The 15,113-nt window shown below is 44.3% G+C and overlaps 1 protein-coding gene across 1 annotated transcript in view; it reads left to right on the forward strand.

Moving 5' to 3' along the window:
* Positions 1 to 15,113, forward strand: part of POT1 (protection of telomeres 1) — a 149,644-nt gene that overhangs the window by 42,218 nt on the left and 92,313 nt on the right. The window contains exons 7-8 of the mRNA XM_065416157.1: positions 3,405 to 3,452; positions 7,776 to 7,890. Of these exons, the coding sequence (XP_065272229.1) occupies positions 3,405 to 3,452; positions 7,776 to 7,890 (163 nt within the window). The remainder of the gene's footprint in view (positions 1 to 3,404; positions 3,453 to 7,775; positions 7,891 to 15,113) is intronic.

Genomic DNA, 15,113 nt, shown 5'->3' on the forward strand with positions numbered 1-15,113 from the left:
GCATGTAGTGCTTTGGCGATTCTGCCCATAGGCAGCCAGGGATGGGCTGTTGCAATTTACACAGCCCTCCAGAGTTGTCTGAGTTACTCTGTGGGCTGCACTGGTCCTGCAGCAGCCAAGAATTGAGAGGGTGCAAAGGTGCTTTAAATCACCATAAATTCCCCTCTCCCTTGGCTGTTACTTTAGCACTATGTTTCTTAGAGGCACAGTGTAAAATCTGTAACTATATTCATTTCCAGGCTGTTGTGGGGTTATATTTTTACCTCTGCAGCATTAAAGGGTATGTTAATCTATAGTTAGACCTCTCATTTTTCATTTATTAAGAAAAAAAATTGTTTTAATAATAGCACTTAAATGGTGTTGGCCTTAGATACTTCTAACTTACCGAGATGTGGGAATGGTCATTATCCTCTTTTGCTTCTGCTGTAATTTGACTGGGATAATAAGTCCAGCGGTTCATGTGTCTACATAGCGATGACTGTATCTTTTCTATTGAAAAGATATCAATGTTCCTTGCAGGATCTGTGATCTTTATTTCAGACCTGTTATCGTCTTTTGTCTTTCATAAGCCAGGCTTTTATAATCTTTGCTGCATTTTAATGACAATTTTTCAATATCCCTCATGCAAATTATCCCAACAGCAGTTCTAGTACCTGGCAGGCTAAACAGTGAATGTATGCATTTTCCCCCCCTAGAAGCACTGTTGTGATATGAAATGAGGTAGGATTGCATTATGGTGCGCTGAAAACATTTTAGCTGATGACTACTCTGATCAGGCTCAGAAATGATTTTTCAGTTACTTATAACTTTTATTTTAAAATTTCTCACCCAAAATCATACACCAAACAGCCTCATTAGTGGCTAGTTATATGCTAAGTATCAAGCTCCAAACTTCGGTTTGGCTGGAACTTTTTTAAACTGATTTTTTAACTCTTTAAATTCAAAAAAGTTGAATGAAATTTTGCCTCTAAAACACCTGTATGGGTTATTTAAGCCCACAGTAGAGTTGTGAACCAGTGAAAATGGGTTATAGTGCAAACTGTTTTGTTGCATTAGTTGTTGGTGACAGTGATGATGTAAATATAGGATGCTTAAACGCCCTTAAAAGTAATATACATGAAACAATGGGTAGGTAAAGTATTAGCCACTTTGTGTAACATAATTTCTTAATCACAACTAGCCACAAACCAATGTCAAACATCTTGCTATAATTATTTACAAATAAAATAGTGCTTCATTAGTTTTACTGCACTTATAAAACATACCACATGCCAAACAGATATATTGGTAGACTAGGGGCTTGTCTAGATGAACAGGTAGTTTGCAGCAAGTTATGGTGTAAATCTATCCCACATTAGCCTGCCATACAATAAATGTCCATGTGGACCCTGCTGTTGTGGTATAATTCTGTGACTTTGGTTCCAGTCTTCCAAACACATTAACTTTACTCACAAGAGTAGTCCCATTGACCAGTGTCTTTTAAATTAGCCTGCATTTTTTTTTTTACTTTAGTCAACCAAATATCAATTTTCCAGATCTTTTAAATTGCTCATAAATGGCTTAAGCTTGCTGACTATTTGAATCCTGAGGGATGTAGAATCAGGAATGCAGGGCTGGAAGGAATCTCGAAAGATTATCAAGTCCAGCCCCCCGGCAGTGAGACAGGACAAAGTAAACCTAGACCATCCCTAGACATCTCTTGTCCAACCTGTTCATAAAAAACATCCATGATGGGGATTCCACAACATCTCTTGGAAGCCTATTGCAAATTATTCTTGTCTTTAACTATAACTATACTTTAACTATAACTTTAACCTAAATCTCCCTTACTGCAGATTAAGCCCATTACTTCTTATCCTGCCTTTAGTGGACTTGGAGTACAGTTGGTCACTATCCTCTTTATAACAGTCCTTAACATATTTGAAGATTGTTATTAGGTCCCCATTCTGTCTTCTTTTCTCAAGACTACACAAGCTCAGGGTTTTTTTAACCTTTCCTCATAGGTCAGGTTTCCTGAATCTTTTATCATTTTTGTTGCTCTTCTGTGGACTCTTTCCAGTTTGTCCACATATTTTGTAAAGTGCGGCACCCAGAATTGGACACTGTACTCTAGCTGAGCCCTCACCAGTGCCAGGTAGGGTGGGACAATTACCTCCTGAGTCTCAGATAATATTTAGCCTATTTTACAACTGCGTCACATTGTTGGCTCTCATTCTGTTTGTGATCCACTACCATCAGTTACCAGTTATTCCCCATTTTGTATTTGTATATTTGATGTTTCCTTCCTAAATAAGTGCTTTGCATTTGTCTTTATAGCATTTCATTTTGTTGAATTCAGACCCATTCTCCAATTTGTCAAGGTCATTTTGAATTCCAGTTCTGTCATCCAAAGTGCTTGCAACCCCTCCCAGCTTGGTGTTAGCCACATGTTTTATAAGCATGCCTTCCACTCCATTATCCAAGTCAGTAATGAAAATATTGACAAGTACTAGACCTATGACAGACCCCTGCAGAACTCCACTAGATATGCCCTCCTAGCTTGACAATGAACTATTGTTAAGTATGCTTTGAGTATGGTCTTTCAAGCCTTAGCTGAGTCAGCTAAGTAGGGGGAGAAACTTGTGGGGAAACCTTGCTCAGTCCCAGTACTGCTTCTGAGGTGGTGCTGGCAGGCGGGAGAGTGTGATGGCAGTGGAAATGGGGATACTGAGATGAGGCTTGGGATGGTCATTTCCCGTGGGAGTAGGAGACTCAGGGTATGGGGCTGGGGTTATTTGTCTTCCATTGAAGAATTTATGACCCAATTCCTGGGTCTGTGAGTGTCTCGTAGTCGTTACCAAGGGTGCTGGAACATTTTTTATATGGGGGTGCTGATAGCCATTGAACCCCCAACTGTAAACACTGTATATAATGCAAACCATTTCAAGCCAGAGGGTGCAGCAGCACCTCCCGCGTCCCTAGTTCGAGCACTTATGCTCATTATTGTTTCTCCTCACACAACCCCAACATGGCAGGGCTTGAAGTTAGGGCCCCATTGTGCACATGAGGCTGTCATGCATAGGGGCTAGGGGACTTGCCTAAGGACACACATAGGGCATAGCAGGGACCTGAACTCCGCTCTCCCCACTTCTAGGCACCCAGCACTGGCCTTTCTGTTTTTATGTAAGGCTAAGACTCTTATGTAAGGCTCTTGTAGTTTCATAAATTATGGAGGAAAGGAGGAAAAAAAGGCATTGTGTTGGCTTATCTTTTATCACCTGAAGTCAGACTTATCTTTTGTTGGAGAATATAGAGTTTTAAAAATACTTGCTTAAGCAGTTTGAAATTGTATTTGTTATTACCATTCTACTGTACTGTTTTCAGATTTGTAATCCATAAATCTGCTGACTGTTTCTTCTCCTCAGATTTATACTAAGCCAAGTACAGTCACTGCTTCAGAAACAGCATCCATGGTAAGTTTATATTCTAGTAGTTTTTTAAGTTGCATATGTAATTTAAAAGGTTCACTGAAAATGAATGAGTAGAAAATTTTTCTAAGTGGCCATTTCTTTGGCTTTGCATTTTGCAAATAACATGCATGGAAAATACCTAAAAGTTTATAAATAGTACTTCACGCTTCTCCAGCGCGTTTCTTGCCAAAATCTTTAAAAGTTCAACTAGGGCAAACTCCTGCACCCTAGAAAAGGTCGACTTAGTTGGCGTTCACAGTTTCAGGAGTCCATCCATACACAAAACATTGCAGGAATGGGACCAAAGTAGGTATCACAGCACCCTTGTGAAGTAGGAACGTGGATCACTTTGCTCACCTCCGAAATACAAAAGGACTTCTGGGTTGGAACACAGCTTTTTAACAGGGCAGAAAATGGAAGGCAGAAACTGAAGTAGGGGAATCCAAACTCTTCCAGTTCCTAGAATTTTTGTTTCTTTTGGGTTGGCACTTATTTGAGTTAGCTTAATATTGGAAGCTTTTATTTCTCTGGTGAAGGATCTCTCTCTCTCTCAAACGCTTAGCCAGACAGTTGGCTGTAGCGATTGTTCGCCATTTGGTCCGTTCCTGTGCAACCGCAAAGGCTTGACGGCCTGAGAGTCCAACATCGGAAAAGGCATGATGAACCCATATAATAGGGGGTCTGCCTCTGGGTCGCCTCCACCCCTCAGTTGGTGGAATTTTATCCCAGACAAGTCAACTAGAGAACGGCGTTGGCTGGAACGTCTTGTGGCATCCTTGCGACATGTCCGAAAAACGTAAGGCGCTGCCTGTGGACAGTGGCCCCAGTAGTCTGTAGACCCAAGCAACCATAAACATCTGCATTACAGATGAAGTCATTCCACTTTATGCCCAATATATGACATTGACATTCTGTGTGGAAAACCTCCAGCTTTGTCCAGTCTGAGCGGCATAGTGTCCATGTTTCGCAGCTGTACAACAGTATGGGAAGGATACAGCTCGAATAAATCCTGAACTTGGTTGTCATACTAAGGCCTGGTCCACACTAACCCCCCACTTCGGACTAAGGTACGCAAATTCAGCTACGTTAATAACGTAGCTGAATTCGAAGTACCTTAGTCCGAACTTACCGCGGGTCCAGACGCTGCAGGCAGGCTCCCCCGTCGATGCCGTGTACTCCTCTCGCTGAACTGGAGTACCGGCGTCGACGGCAAGCACTTCCGGGATTGATCCGGGATCGATTTATCGCGTCTAGACAAGACGCGATAAATCGATCCCAGAAGATCGATCGCTTACATCCGGACCAGGAAGTAAGTATAGACGTACCCTAAGATGATGTTGATTCCATATCTGTTGTAAATGGCCCCTGACAGATGCTGCAATGCCAACCCAATGAGAACTTCCGTGTGAGAATTGGAGGAGCGGATAAGTATAGAATCCAGATAGCAAAAGCTGGAAACTGATTCAACAGTTTTGTTGTTCAAAGAGATTGGAGTCGCAGGTGGACCTGGTCCTAGATTTTGCAGTTTGTCTTTGACCATGAAACATGGAGACCAATCTTAGCTGACTCCTCCTCCATATGCTGGAGTGCCTCACGAAACCTGTCGGGGCTTTGTACTAAAAGAACGTCATCAGCGTAGTCAAGGTCTGAGCGAGAAATCACCGATCTCGATGTCTGTGCACCTGACAGAATGCTGCATTATGAAATCCATTGCCCGACAAAAGAGTGCAGGGGCCAAAATGCAACCCTGCCTAACACCAGATACTGATTTACAAGGCACTGACATCTGGTTCGTCAGACGAACATGGGTAGTGGTTCCAGTATGCAGCTCTTTAATCAAGTCCAGCAGAGTGGTAGGGACACCTACGCCCTGTAAGGCCGTCCATAACGCGACATGGTCTACCGAATCAAATGCAGCCTTAAGATCAACATTTGCTACATGCAGGGGCTTCCTGAACTCAAAATGTATCTCCGACAACAAGTAGGGCCAAAATGGCGTCTAATGTGGACCTGTTCCTCGTAAAGCCTGACTGTTGGGGACGATGCTTCTGATGTATCAAAGGCTCCAGGCGTGCCAGCAAAACATGCGCAAACACCTTCCCTGGAACGGAAAGCAAGGTGATCGGCCTGTAGCTCTTACATTCACTGCACGGTCCCTTGCCCTTATAGAGTGAGATCACAATACCGTCATTCTAGGCGGATGAAAGATGGCCAGAAGTGATTCTGCTACAGGATCAAAAGCACATTTTAGCAACTCTGAGGGGATGCCATCAGCACCGGCTGCACATCCGTTTTTCAGTTTAGAGATGGCACGCTTCACTTCATCCAATGTTGGTGTATCAGTACAAATGTCTGGATCCATGCAGCGTGAGAGAATGTCATCATCCAATTTACCCGGATGGCCTTGGCTGTCATTCAGGATGCCGTTTGTAGTGATTACCTCTTGACCGCTGAGGTTGCGAATGGCGTGAAATGCTGGATTAAAGTCGCCCATGGCTAAGCCAAATTCCACATCATCCGCCACTTGGTATAATATGCCTCGCGAACGCAGAGTGCCAGGGTGTTAAATTTTTGCTTCAGCTGATTACGAATGTGCTTATCACTATGCTGGCGGGCTGCGGCCTTCAATTTAATTATTTGGAAGGCCTCCTCTGGTAGCCATGGTCGGCGTGCTGGATGCCGATAGCCAGTTGTCTGCTGGGCAGATTGGTTGAGGGTAGAAGTGAACAGGGACCTGGCAACATCCACATCGTCTGGCAGATTAGCTGGAGCTGAGCATCTGTTGCTGACGTCAATACAAAATCTGTTGGCTAAACCTGGCACACGGAGTGCGTCGATGTCAAACTTCTTCATCATCCAGAGGGCTTACCTGCTTGTTGGAGCATCAACACCATACGGGCGACAATTAGATGGTGATCTGTGTTTGCCGCGCATTCCGCACCACGATATTGAAGGTGAAGGTGAAGGATCCGTGAGCCTATATTTGTGCTTTTCACAAGTTAGAGCTATCTCTACTTTCCTTTGATTTTAAAAACAAACAAAACTTGGTTCTTGTTGGACACTGGCCTCCATCTAACGCTGCCTATTGCAGTGATTGGTTTTTGTTTGAAACATCCGTAGACCTACAGAGTGGAAATGTTGTGTGTGAGATATTTTTAAAGAAGGGATATAATTCTTTGAAAGTATCACACAGCATTCTCACTGATCCACCATCTCCCACCCTCAATTTGGAGATTTAACTTTTTGAGGTATGACCTGGGTCTTTCATCTATGTGTCCATTTTATGTTTTTTGTAGGAAAAAATTGTAGAATTTTTTTATCATCTTCAATTAATTTGGGGGAACTGTTGTTTTTTTGTTCATGAAAGGAGCTGGCAGGCACATTGTGGGACTTTATGTGGGGGGATGCTCAGTAAGCCAGAGCCCTGAGCTAGCCTTCAAGTACCTCAGAGGTTCAAAAATCTTAAGAGCTAGAGAAATTTCTCTGGATTACTGTTGCAGGAGATGTGAGGCCTGGTCTACACTGGGGGGGGATCGATCTAAGATACGCAACTTCAGCTACGAGAATAGTGTAGCTGAAGTCGATGTATCTTAGATCGACTTAGAATCACTTCGCGTCCTTGCGGCGCGGGATCGACGGCTGCCGCTCCCCCGTCGACTTTGCTTCCACCTCTCGCCCAGCTGGAGTTCAGCAGTCGACGGGAGAGCGATCGGGGATTGATTTATCGCGTCTACACTACACGCGATAAATCGATCCCCGATAGATAGATCGCTACCCGCCGATCCGGCGGGTAGTGTAGATGTACCCTGAGACTCAAGAGCAGTAATGATGCGTTGTGATCTCTGCAAAGAATTACAAAAATATTTTATCAGATTACTACTGCATCTATAAAATGTCCTCAGATGCCAGGGCGATGGATAAAGTTAAAATCGATTAAAAAGATATTTTCATGTGTGCTTTGTCGTGCTTGTACTGTTTGCATTCACATAGTGACAGACACATTCAAATAAGTTGAATTGACTAGTTTATATTTATAACAAGGAAAACACAATCACAGAAAGAATAGGAGAGTGAATATCAAATATCTCCTCATGCTTGCTTGCTGCCTGTGGGTAGTGGACATATTTATTTTGAGCTCCTAAAATGAATAAGGTAGACTCCTGCTCTAAAACCTGAGGGGACTAGACTAGATAGTGCTTATTTTTTTTAAAAATGGCAAGAAAAGGACAATATTTGGTGCGGGAAGGTTAAAAGAAATAATTTTGGATTGATTTTTTTTGAAGTAATGTTTTCATATGTATCCACTTTTTTATTGTCTCTTTCCAGCCTGTTGCACCAAAATACACATACACTCCTCTGAATCATCTTAAAGGCGGAACTATAGTCAACTTGTATGGTGCTGTGAAATTCTTCAAGCCCCCATATATAAGCAAAGGAACGGGTATGTACTGTATCAGACAGAAAATTTAAAATCTCTTAATATATCTCAGGCTGTCTGGAGTGATTCATGTCCATGAGTGCCAAACTCGGGGCAGACTATCAAAAAGCAGGGCAGCTGGTTGTATACTCTATAATTAGATTTCACCAACCCAGTAACAAACGTGAACTCCTGAAGCACTCTAACAGTCTTACCATGGAGTCATAGACTGTTCCCATGGGCGTTCCAGTCTGTCTTGCCTGTTATTGATAGCTTGTTGCCATACATCAAAGATCACAAAATATTTGGGTTGTTTTCAGTCCTAAGAAACCAGTCATTTACTGCAGGTCAATTTGTACCTCAGATCTCACACCAAAGACAACATGTGTAGCCAATCCTGTGGTAAACTAAGGATTTATTAACTAGGAAAAAGAAATGAGAGAGCTATTTACAGGTTAAAGCACGCAAACATATATGCACAAATGAGTTACAATCTATGGTTTTAAAAGGTGACAGAGTTGTAGTAATCTGTTAGCACTAAGTATCAGGGGGTAGCCGTGTTAGTTTGTATCTACAAAAACAACAAGGAGTCTGGTGGCACCTTAAAGACTAACAGATTTATTTGGGCATAAGCTTTCGTGGGTAAAAACCTCACTTCTTCAGATGCATAGAGTGAAAGTTACAGATGCAGGCATTATATACTGACACATGGAGAGAAGGGAGTTACTTCGCAAGTGGAGAACCAGTGTTGACAGGGCCAATTCAATCAGGGTGGATGTAGTCCACTCCCAATAATAGATGAGGAGGTGTCAATTCCAGGAGAGGAAAAGCTGCTTCTGTAATGAGCCAGCCACTCCCAGTCCCTATTCAAGCCCAGATTAATGGTGTTAAATTTGCAAATGAATTTTAGTTCTGCTGTTTCTCTTTGAAGTCTGTTTCTGAAGTTTTTTTGTTCAATAATAGTGACTTTTAAATCAGTAATAGAATGACCAGGGAGATTGAAGTGTTCACTTACTGGCTTTTGTATGTTACCATTCCTGATGTCTGATTTGTGTCCATTTATTCTTTTGCGGAGGGTCTGTCCAGTTTGGCCAATGTACATGGCAGAGGGGCATTGCTGGCACATGATGGCATATATAACATTAGTAGATGTGCAGGTGAATGAGCCCTTGATGGTGTGGCTGATGTGGTTGGGTCCTCTGATGGTGTCGCCAGAGTAGATATGGGGACAGAGTAGGCAACGAGGTTTGCTACAGGGATTGGTTCCTGGGTTGATGTTTCTGTGGTGTGGTGTGTAGTTGCTGGTGAGTATTTGCTTCAGGTTGGGGGGTTGTCTGTAAGCGAGGACTGGCCTGCCTCCCAAGGTCTGTGAGAGTGAGGGATCATTTTCCAGAATAGGTTGTAGATCGTGGATAATTCACTGGAGAGGTTTTAGCTGGGGGCTGTATGTGATGGCCAGTTGTGTTCTGTTATTGTCCTTGTTTGGCCTGTCCTGTGGTAGGTGATTTCTGGGTACCCGTCTTGCTCTGTCAATCTGTTTCCTCACTTCCCCAGGTGGGTATTGTAGTTTTAAGAATGCTTGATAGAGATTTGTAGGTGTTTGTCTCTGTCTGAGGGGTTGGAGCAAATTCGGTTGTATCTTAGGGCTTGGTTGTAGACAATGGATCGCGTAATGTGTCTTGGATGGAAGCTGGAGGCATGTAGGTACGTATAGCAGTCAGTAGGTTTCTGGTATAGGGTGGTGTTTATGTGACCATCACTTATTTGCACTGTAGTGTCCAGGAAGTGGATCTCTTGTGTGGACTGGTCCAGGCTGAGGTTGATGGTGGGGTGGAAATTGTTGAAGTCCAGGTGGAATTCTTCAAGGGCCTCCTTTCCGTGGGTCCATATGATGAAGATGTCATCAATGTAGCGCAAGTAGAGGAGGGGCACTAGGGGACGAGAGCTGAGGAAGCGTTCTTCTAAGTCAGCCATAAAAATGTTGGCATACTGTGGGGCCATGCGGGTACCCATAGCAGTGCCACTGACTTGAAGGTATAAGTTGTCCCCAAATCTGAAGTGGTTGTGGGTGAGGACAAAGTCACAAAGCTCAGCCACCAGGTGTGCCGTGGCCTCATCAGGGATACTGTTCCTGACAGCTTGTAGTCCATCCTCATGTGGAATATTGGTGTAAAGGGCTTCTATATCCGTGGTGGCCAGGATGGTGTTTTCAGGAAGAACACCAATGCATTGTAGTTTCCTCAGGAAGTCGGTGGTGTCTCGAAGATAGCTAGGAGTGCTGATAGCGTAGGGTCTGAGGAGAGAGTCCAAATAGCCAGATAATGCTGCTGTAAGAGTGCCAATGCCTGAGATGATGGGGCATCCAGGGTTTCCGGGTTTATGGATCTTGGGTAGCAGATAGAATACCCCTGGTCGGGGTTCTGGGAGGGTGTCCATGTAGATTTGTTCCCGTACTGTAGCCGGGAATTTCTTGAGCAGATGGTGTAGTTTCTTTTGGTATTCCTCAGTGGGATCAGAGGATAGTGGCCTATAGAATGTGGTCTTGGAGAGTTGCCTGGCAGCCTCCTGTTCATAATCCGACCTGTTCATTATGACTACAGCACCTCCTTTGTCAGCCCCTTTGATGATAATGTCAGAGTTGTTTCTGAGGCTGTGGATGGCATTGCGTTCTGTACGGCTGAGGTTATGGGATAAGTGATGTTGTTTGTCCACAATTTCAGCCTGTGCACGTCTGCGGAAGCACTCTATGTAGAGGTCCAGTCTGTCATTTCGACCGTCAGGAGGAGTCCACGTAGAGTTCTTCTTCTTGTAGTGTTGGTAGGAGGGTTCCTGTGGGTCAGTGCACTGTTCAGTGGTGCGTTGAAAATATTCCTTGAGTCGGAGACGATGAAAGTAGGCTTCCAGATCACCGCAGAACTGTATTATGTTCGTGGGGATGGTGGGACAGAAAGAGAGTCCCCGAAATAGGACAGACTCTTCTGCTGGGCTGTGTGTGGTTGGAAAGATTGACAATGTTGTTAGATGAGTTGAGGGTCCCACTGTTGTAGCCCCCTGTGGCAGGTAGGAGTTTAGATAGCTTAGCCAGTAAGTGAACACTTCAATCTCCATGGTCATTCTATTACTGATTTAAAAGTCACTATTATTGAACAAAAAAACTTCAGAAACAGACTTCAAAGAGAAACAGCAGAACTAAAATTTATTTGCAAATTTAACACCATTAATCTGGGCTTGAATAGGGACTGGGAGTGGCTGGCTCATTACAGAAGCAGCTTTTCCTCTCTTGGAATTGACACCTCCTCATCTATTATTGGGAATGGACTATATCCACCCTGATTGAATTGGCCCTGTCAACACTGGTTCTCCACTTGCGAAGTAACTCCCTGCTCTCCATGTGTCAGTATATAATGCCTGCATCTGTAACTTTCACTCTATGCATCTGAAGAAGTGAGGTTTTTACCCACGAAAGCTTATGCCCAAATAAATCTGTTAGTCTTTAAAGTGCCACCAGACTCCTTGTTGTTTTTGTTAGCACTAAATGTCTTTTAGGGCTGCGTTGATGGCTGACCAGGTCAGTCCAGGCCAATTTACTTTCTATTTGGATAGATCAAAGTAATTGTTGAATATAAAAAAGTGTATAGGGTGTTTTGTTACTTGTCTTGTTCTCACTTATCTTTTCCTCTACAATGCAATAGCAAACATTTACATTGTGTGTACGCCTGTGAGTAAATAACCCATCAAACTCCAATGAAGCCTTATGGAATGCAAATGAAGAGTGCTAGCTTCAAAGCAAATGGTCATTGTGTATAATGATCGGAGGTCAGAGATTCAAAATGCATTCCTCTCTCTCTCACATCAAAGGAAAAGCCATGTGAGTAAAGATACTCTCAGCTTCCTTTCTGTGTAAAGGAGCTATAAATATGGATTCAAGAAAGGATGGTGGACTCTTACAGGGAAGTGTGCCAGATGCAAAGTTGGGATCCCCAGAGACAGACTGGATACCCTGAAAAGACTTTTGGGAGACTGGCAGTTTATTATATCACTGCCACCATTTGGAGTTACAAATTACCTGCTTTAATATCTCAATAATTCTCACTTTTTTTTTCTTAGCTAATAAATCTGCCAGCATTGTCTTTGGTGTAAGATCTGGAGTACCAATTGATCTGTGATAAGAGACTGATCTTTTGGGATGGGGAGAAACCTGATGTGTGATTTTTGGTTTTTTTTTTATAAACTTTTATCACAAAGTTCAGTTTGTCTGGGTTACAAGATAGACTGGAGAGGCTAAGGGGACTGTCTGTGACTCCATGGTAAGACTGATATAATGATCCAGGAGTTCACATTTGTTGTTTGCTTGGTGAAATCTAACTACAGAACATACCACCAGTTTGGGGTGTCTGCCCTTGTTTTCTGACAGTCTGCCCTGACTGGTGAGCCACTCCAGACAGCATGACAAGGGCCAACCTAGGTTGACCCTCAGGAACTCTGCTTCTGTTTCGCAGCTCCAGCCCTGTGAGAGTCAAAACAGCAAAAGAGATGAAAAAATGTTTTGTTCAATATCTTTATTTCCTTCTTCCAGAATTCAGGCTTGATGGGACAAGTCTTTTTGCATGTAGCCTCTTCATGGGTGTGACGGGGCAATTACCAAAGTCTTGTTGTGATGTTCTACAATGGCCCATTTAGTTTTGATAGCCTTCTTAATGAGCAGGAGATGATTCCTTCTGAAAAGTTGACAGTTTCAGGGAAAAAATTGCTTAGTTATAAAGCAAAAACTTAAATATTACCTTACAGCATGTGATAAAGATAAAATAAGTGAGATTAATGCAGGAAAAAATGTACGAGCATTTCATAAAGTCTAAACACATTGTTATAAGTTCAACACCCATCAGTATATTAACACGCAAGTGAAACAGATTGGTTTCCTATGATGAATTTGTCAGTGCGTGGCTGAGGCCGAAAGCTTTGGCAAGAGCTGGTGCCTGGTCAGCCAGCATCACAGTAAACAAGTGGGGTTTTTTTTTTTTTTTAGGCCTTTCACATTTATGGCATTACAAAAACCCAAAAAGCCATTTTCAATTTACTGATATTTTCATACCTGTAGCTATGGAGGGTAAAACTAAGAAGAATAACAGAATGACATCTGAACTTTATTCTTCAAAATAGAGCTTTTAAACTTTCCCTATTTTGCACAGTGTATGTGATTCTGTTTAGACAGACCGGTGGAGAAAGCAAGTAGAAAATGGATCTCTTATGGTAATAGTCCATACAAATTAGGGAAGAAGATTTGAAGCACAGAAGCCCAGCACTTATCCTTTGGGGGAATAGATTGCTCTGCTACTGAGTATAATAATAATTTGTTGATATTTTAACAATGAGTGCAATTACACTGTGCTGTAAATGTGACACTATTGTGTCACTTACACAAAGCAGCAGTTCAGAGCATAAATTATTCATTTTACTCATAATGGGAACGCCTGTTGTTTGTGGTGTCATGCCCAGAGGCTGTGCTCAAGTTCAGGGCCCCATTATGATAGGTGCTCCATAAACATAGAGGTAGACAGAGTGCCTGCTCCATTTATTCAGAGTGAATCGAAAGCCTATGCTGGTTGTTCAAAGGCTTCAGTACATTTGAAGGATTTTTTTCTAACAATGTTACCGCTGAAAGGGAAAGTAAATTGTCTGTTGTAATAGCTCTTAAAGTTAGAAGCCTGATTTATGCAATTTAGTATCAGTATAATGATGTCAGTTTAGGAGTGATTTTTTTTTTTTGTAACTAAAATATTTCTATATGTTCAACACCTAGTGTGGACAGTTATGTCAATAAAAAGGTGTCGTATTAGGGTTGCCAGCTTTCCAATAGCACAAAACTGAACACCCTAGCCCCACCCCTTCCCCGAGGCCCCGTCCTCCGCTCACTACATTCCCCCTCCCTCGGTGTCTCGTCTCCCCCACCCTCATTCACTTTCACTGGGGCAAGGGGTTGGAGTGCAGGAGGGAGTGAGGGCTCTAAATGGGGGGGGGGGCGCTCCAGGGTGGGATCAGAAATGAGGGGTTCAGGGTGCAGAAGGGGGCTCCGGGCTGGGGCAGGGAGTTGCGGTACGGGAGGGAGTGAGGGCTCTGGCTGGGGGTGCAGGTTCTGGGGTGGGTATGGGGTTTGGGGTGCAGGAGGGGGCTCCAGGCTGGGGGGTGGGACCCAGAGATTCGGAATGTGGGAGAGGGCTGCGGGTTGAGGCAGGGGGTTGGGGTATGGGAGGGGTGAGGGCTCTGGGCTGGGGGTGCTGGATCTGGGGTGGAGCTGGGGATGAGGGGGTTGGGGTGTAGGAGGGGGTGAGGGATCTGGGGTGAGGCCGGGGATGAGGGGTTCAGGGTGTAGGAGTGGGCTCTGGGCTGGAGAGCAGGCGGGGTAAGGGCTTTGGGCTGGGGACGCAGGCAGGGACTATGGGTTTGGGGGGGCTCAAAGCTGGGGGTTGGGGTGCAGGAGGGAGTATGGATTCTGGGCTGGGGGTGCGGGCTCTGGGGTGGGGCGGGAATGAGGGGTTTGGGGTGCAGGAGGGGGCTCGGCTTTGGAGGGGCTCATGGCTGGGGGTTGGGACTTGGGGTTGGGGCACGGGCTTACGTTGGGTGGCTCCTGGTCAGTGGTGCAGTGGGGCTAAGGCAGGCTGCCTGCCTATCCTGGGGCACCGTGCTGCGCCCCGGAAGCAGTCAGCAGATCTGTCTCCTAGCCGGGGGGGAGGGAGCAGGAGGCTCCGCGGCGCGTGCTGCTCTCACTCACAGGCACTACCCCCGGCCAATGGGAGTGCGGAGCCGGTGCTCGGGCAGCGTGCGGGTCCCCGTGGCCCCCCCACATAGGAGCCGGACCTGCTGGCCACTTCCGGGGCACAGTCTGGTGCCACAGGACAGGTAGGGACTAGTCTCCTTTAGCTCCGCAGCACCGCCGGCAGGACTTTTAATGGCCCAGTCAGCACTGCTGACTGGAGCGGCCAGGATCCTTTTTTGACTGGGTGTTCCGGTCGAAAACCGGACACCTGGTCACCCTATGTCTTATGCCAGTTTAGAATATTTCCCTTCTCATATGGGAATAGCTATACTGGTATAAAGCACCTATATATTGTTATAACTATGTCCATACTACAGGGGTTGTACTGTTTTAACTCTACACATATAGGTAAAATATTATATAACTCTTGTGTGCTATTGAGTTATCAGGAAATGTAATAGTATTTCCTGTGGACAATTATGAAACATAATGT

This window comes from Emys orbicularis, chromosome 1, assembly GCF_028017835.1.
Source record: "Emys orbicularis isolate rEmyOrb1 chromosome 1, rEmyOrb1.hap1, whole genome shotgun sequence".
Classification (NCBI taxonomy): Eukaryota; Metazoa; Chordata; order Testudines; family Emydidae; genus Emys; species Emys orbicularis.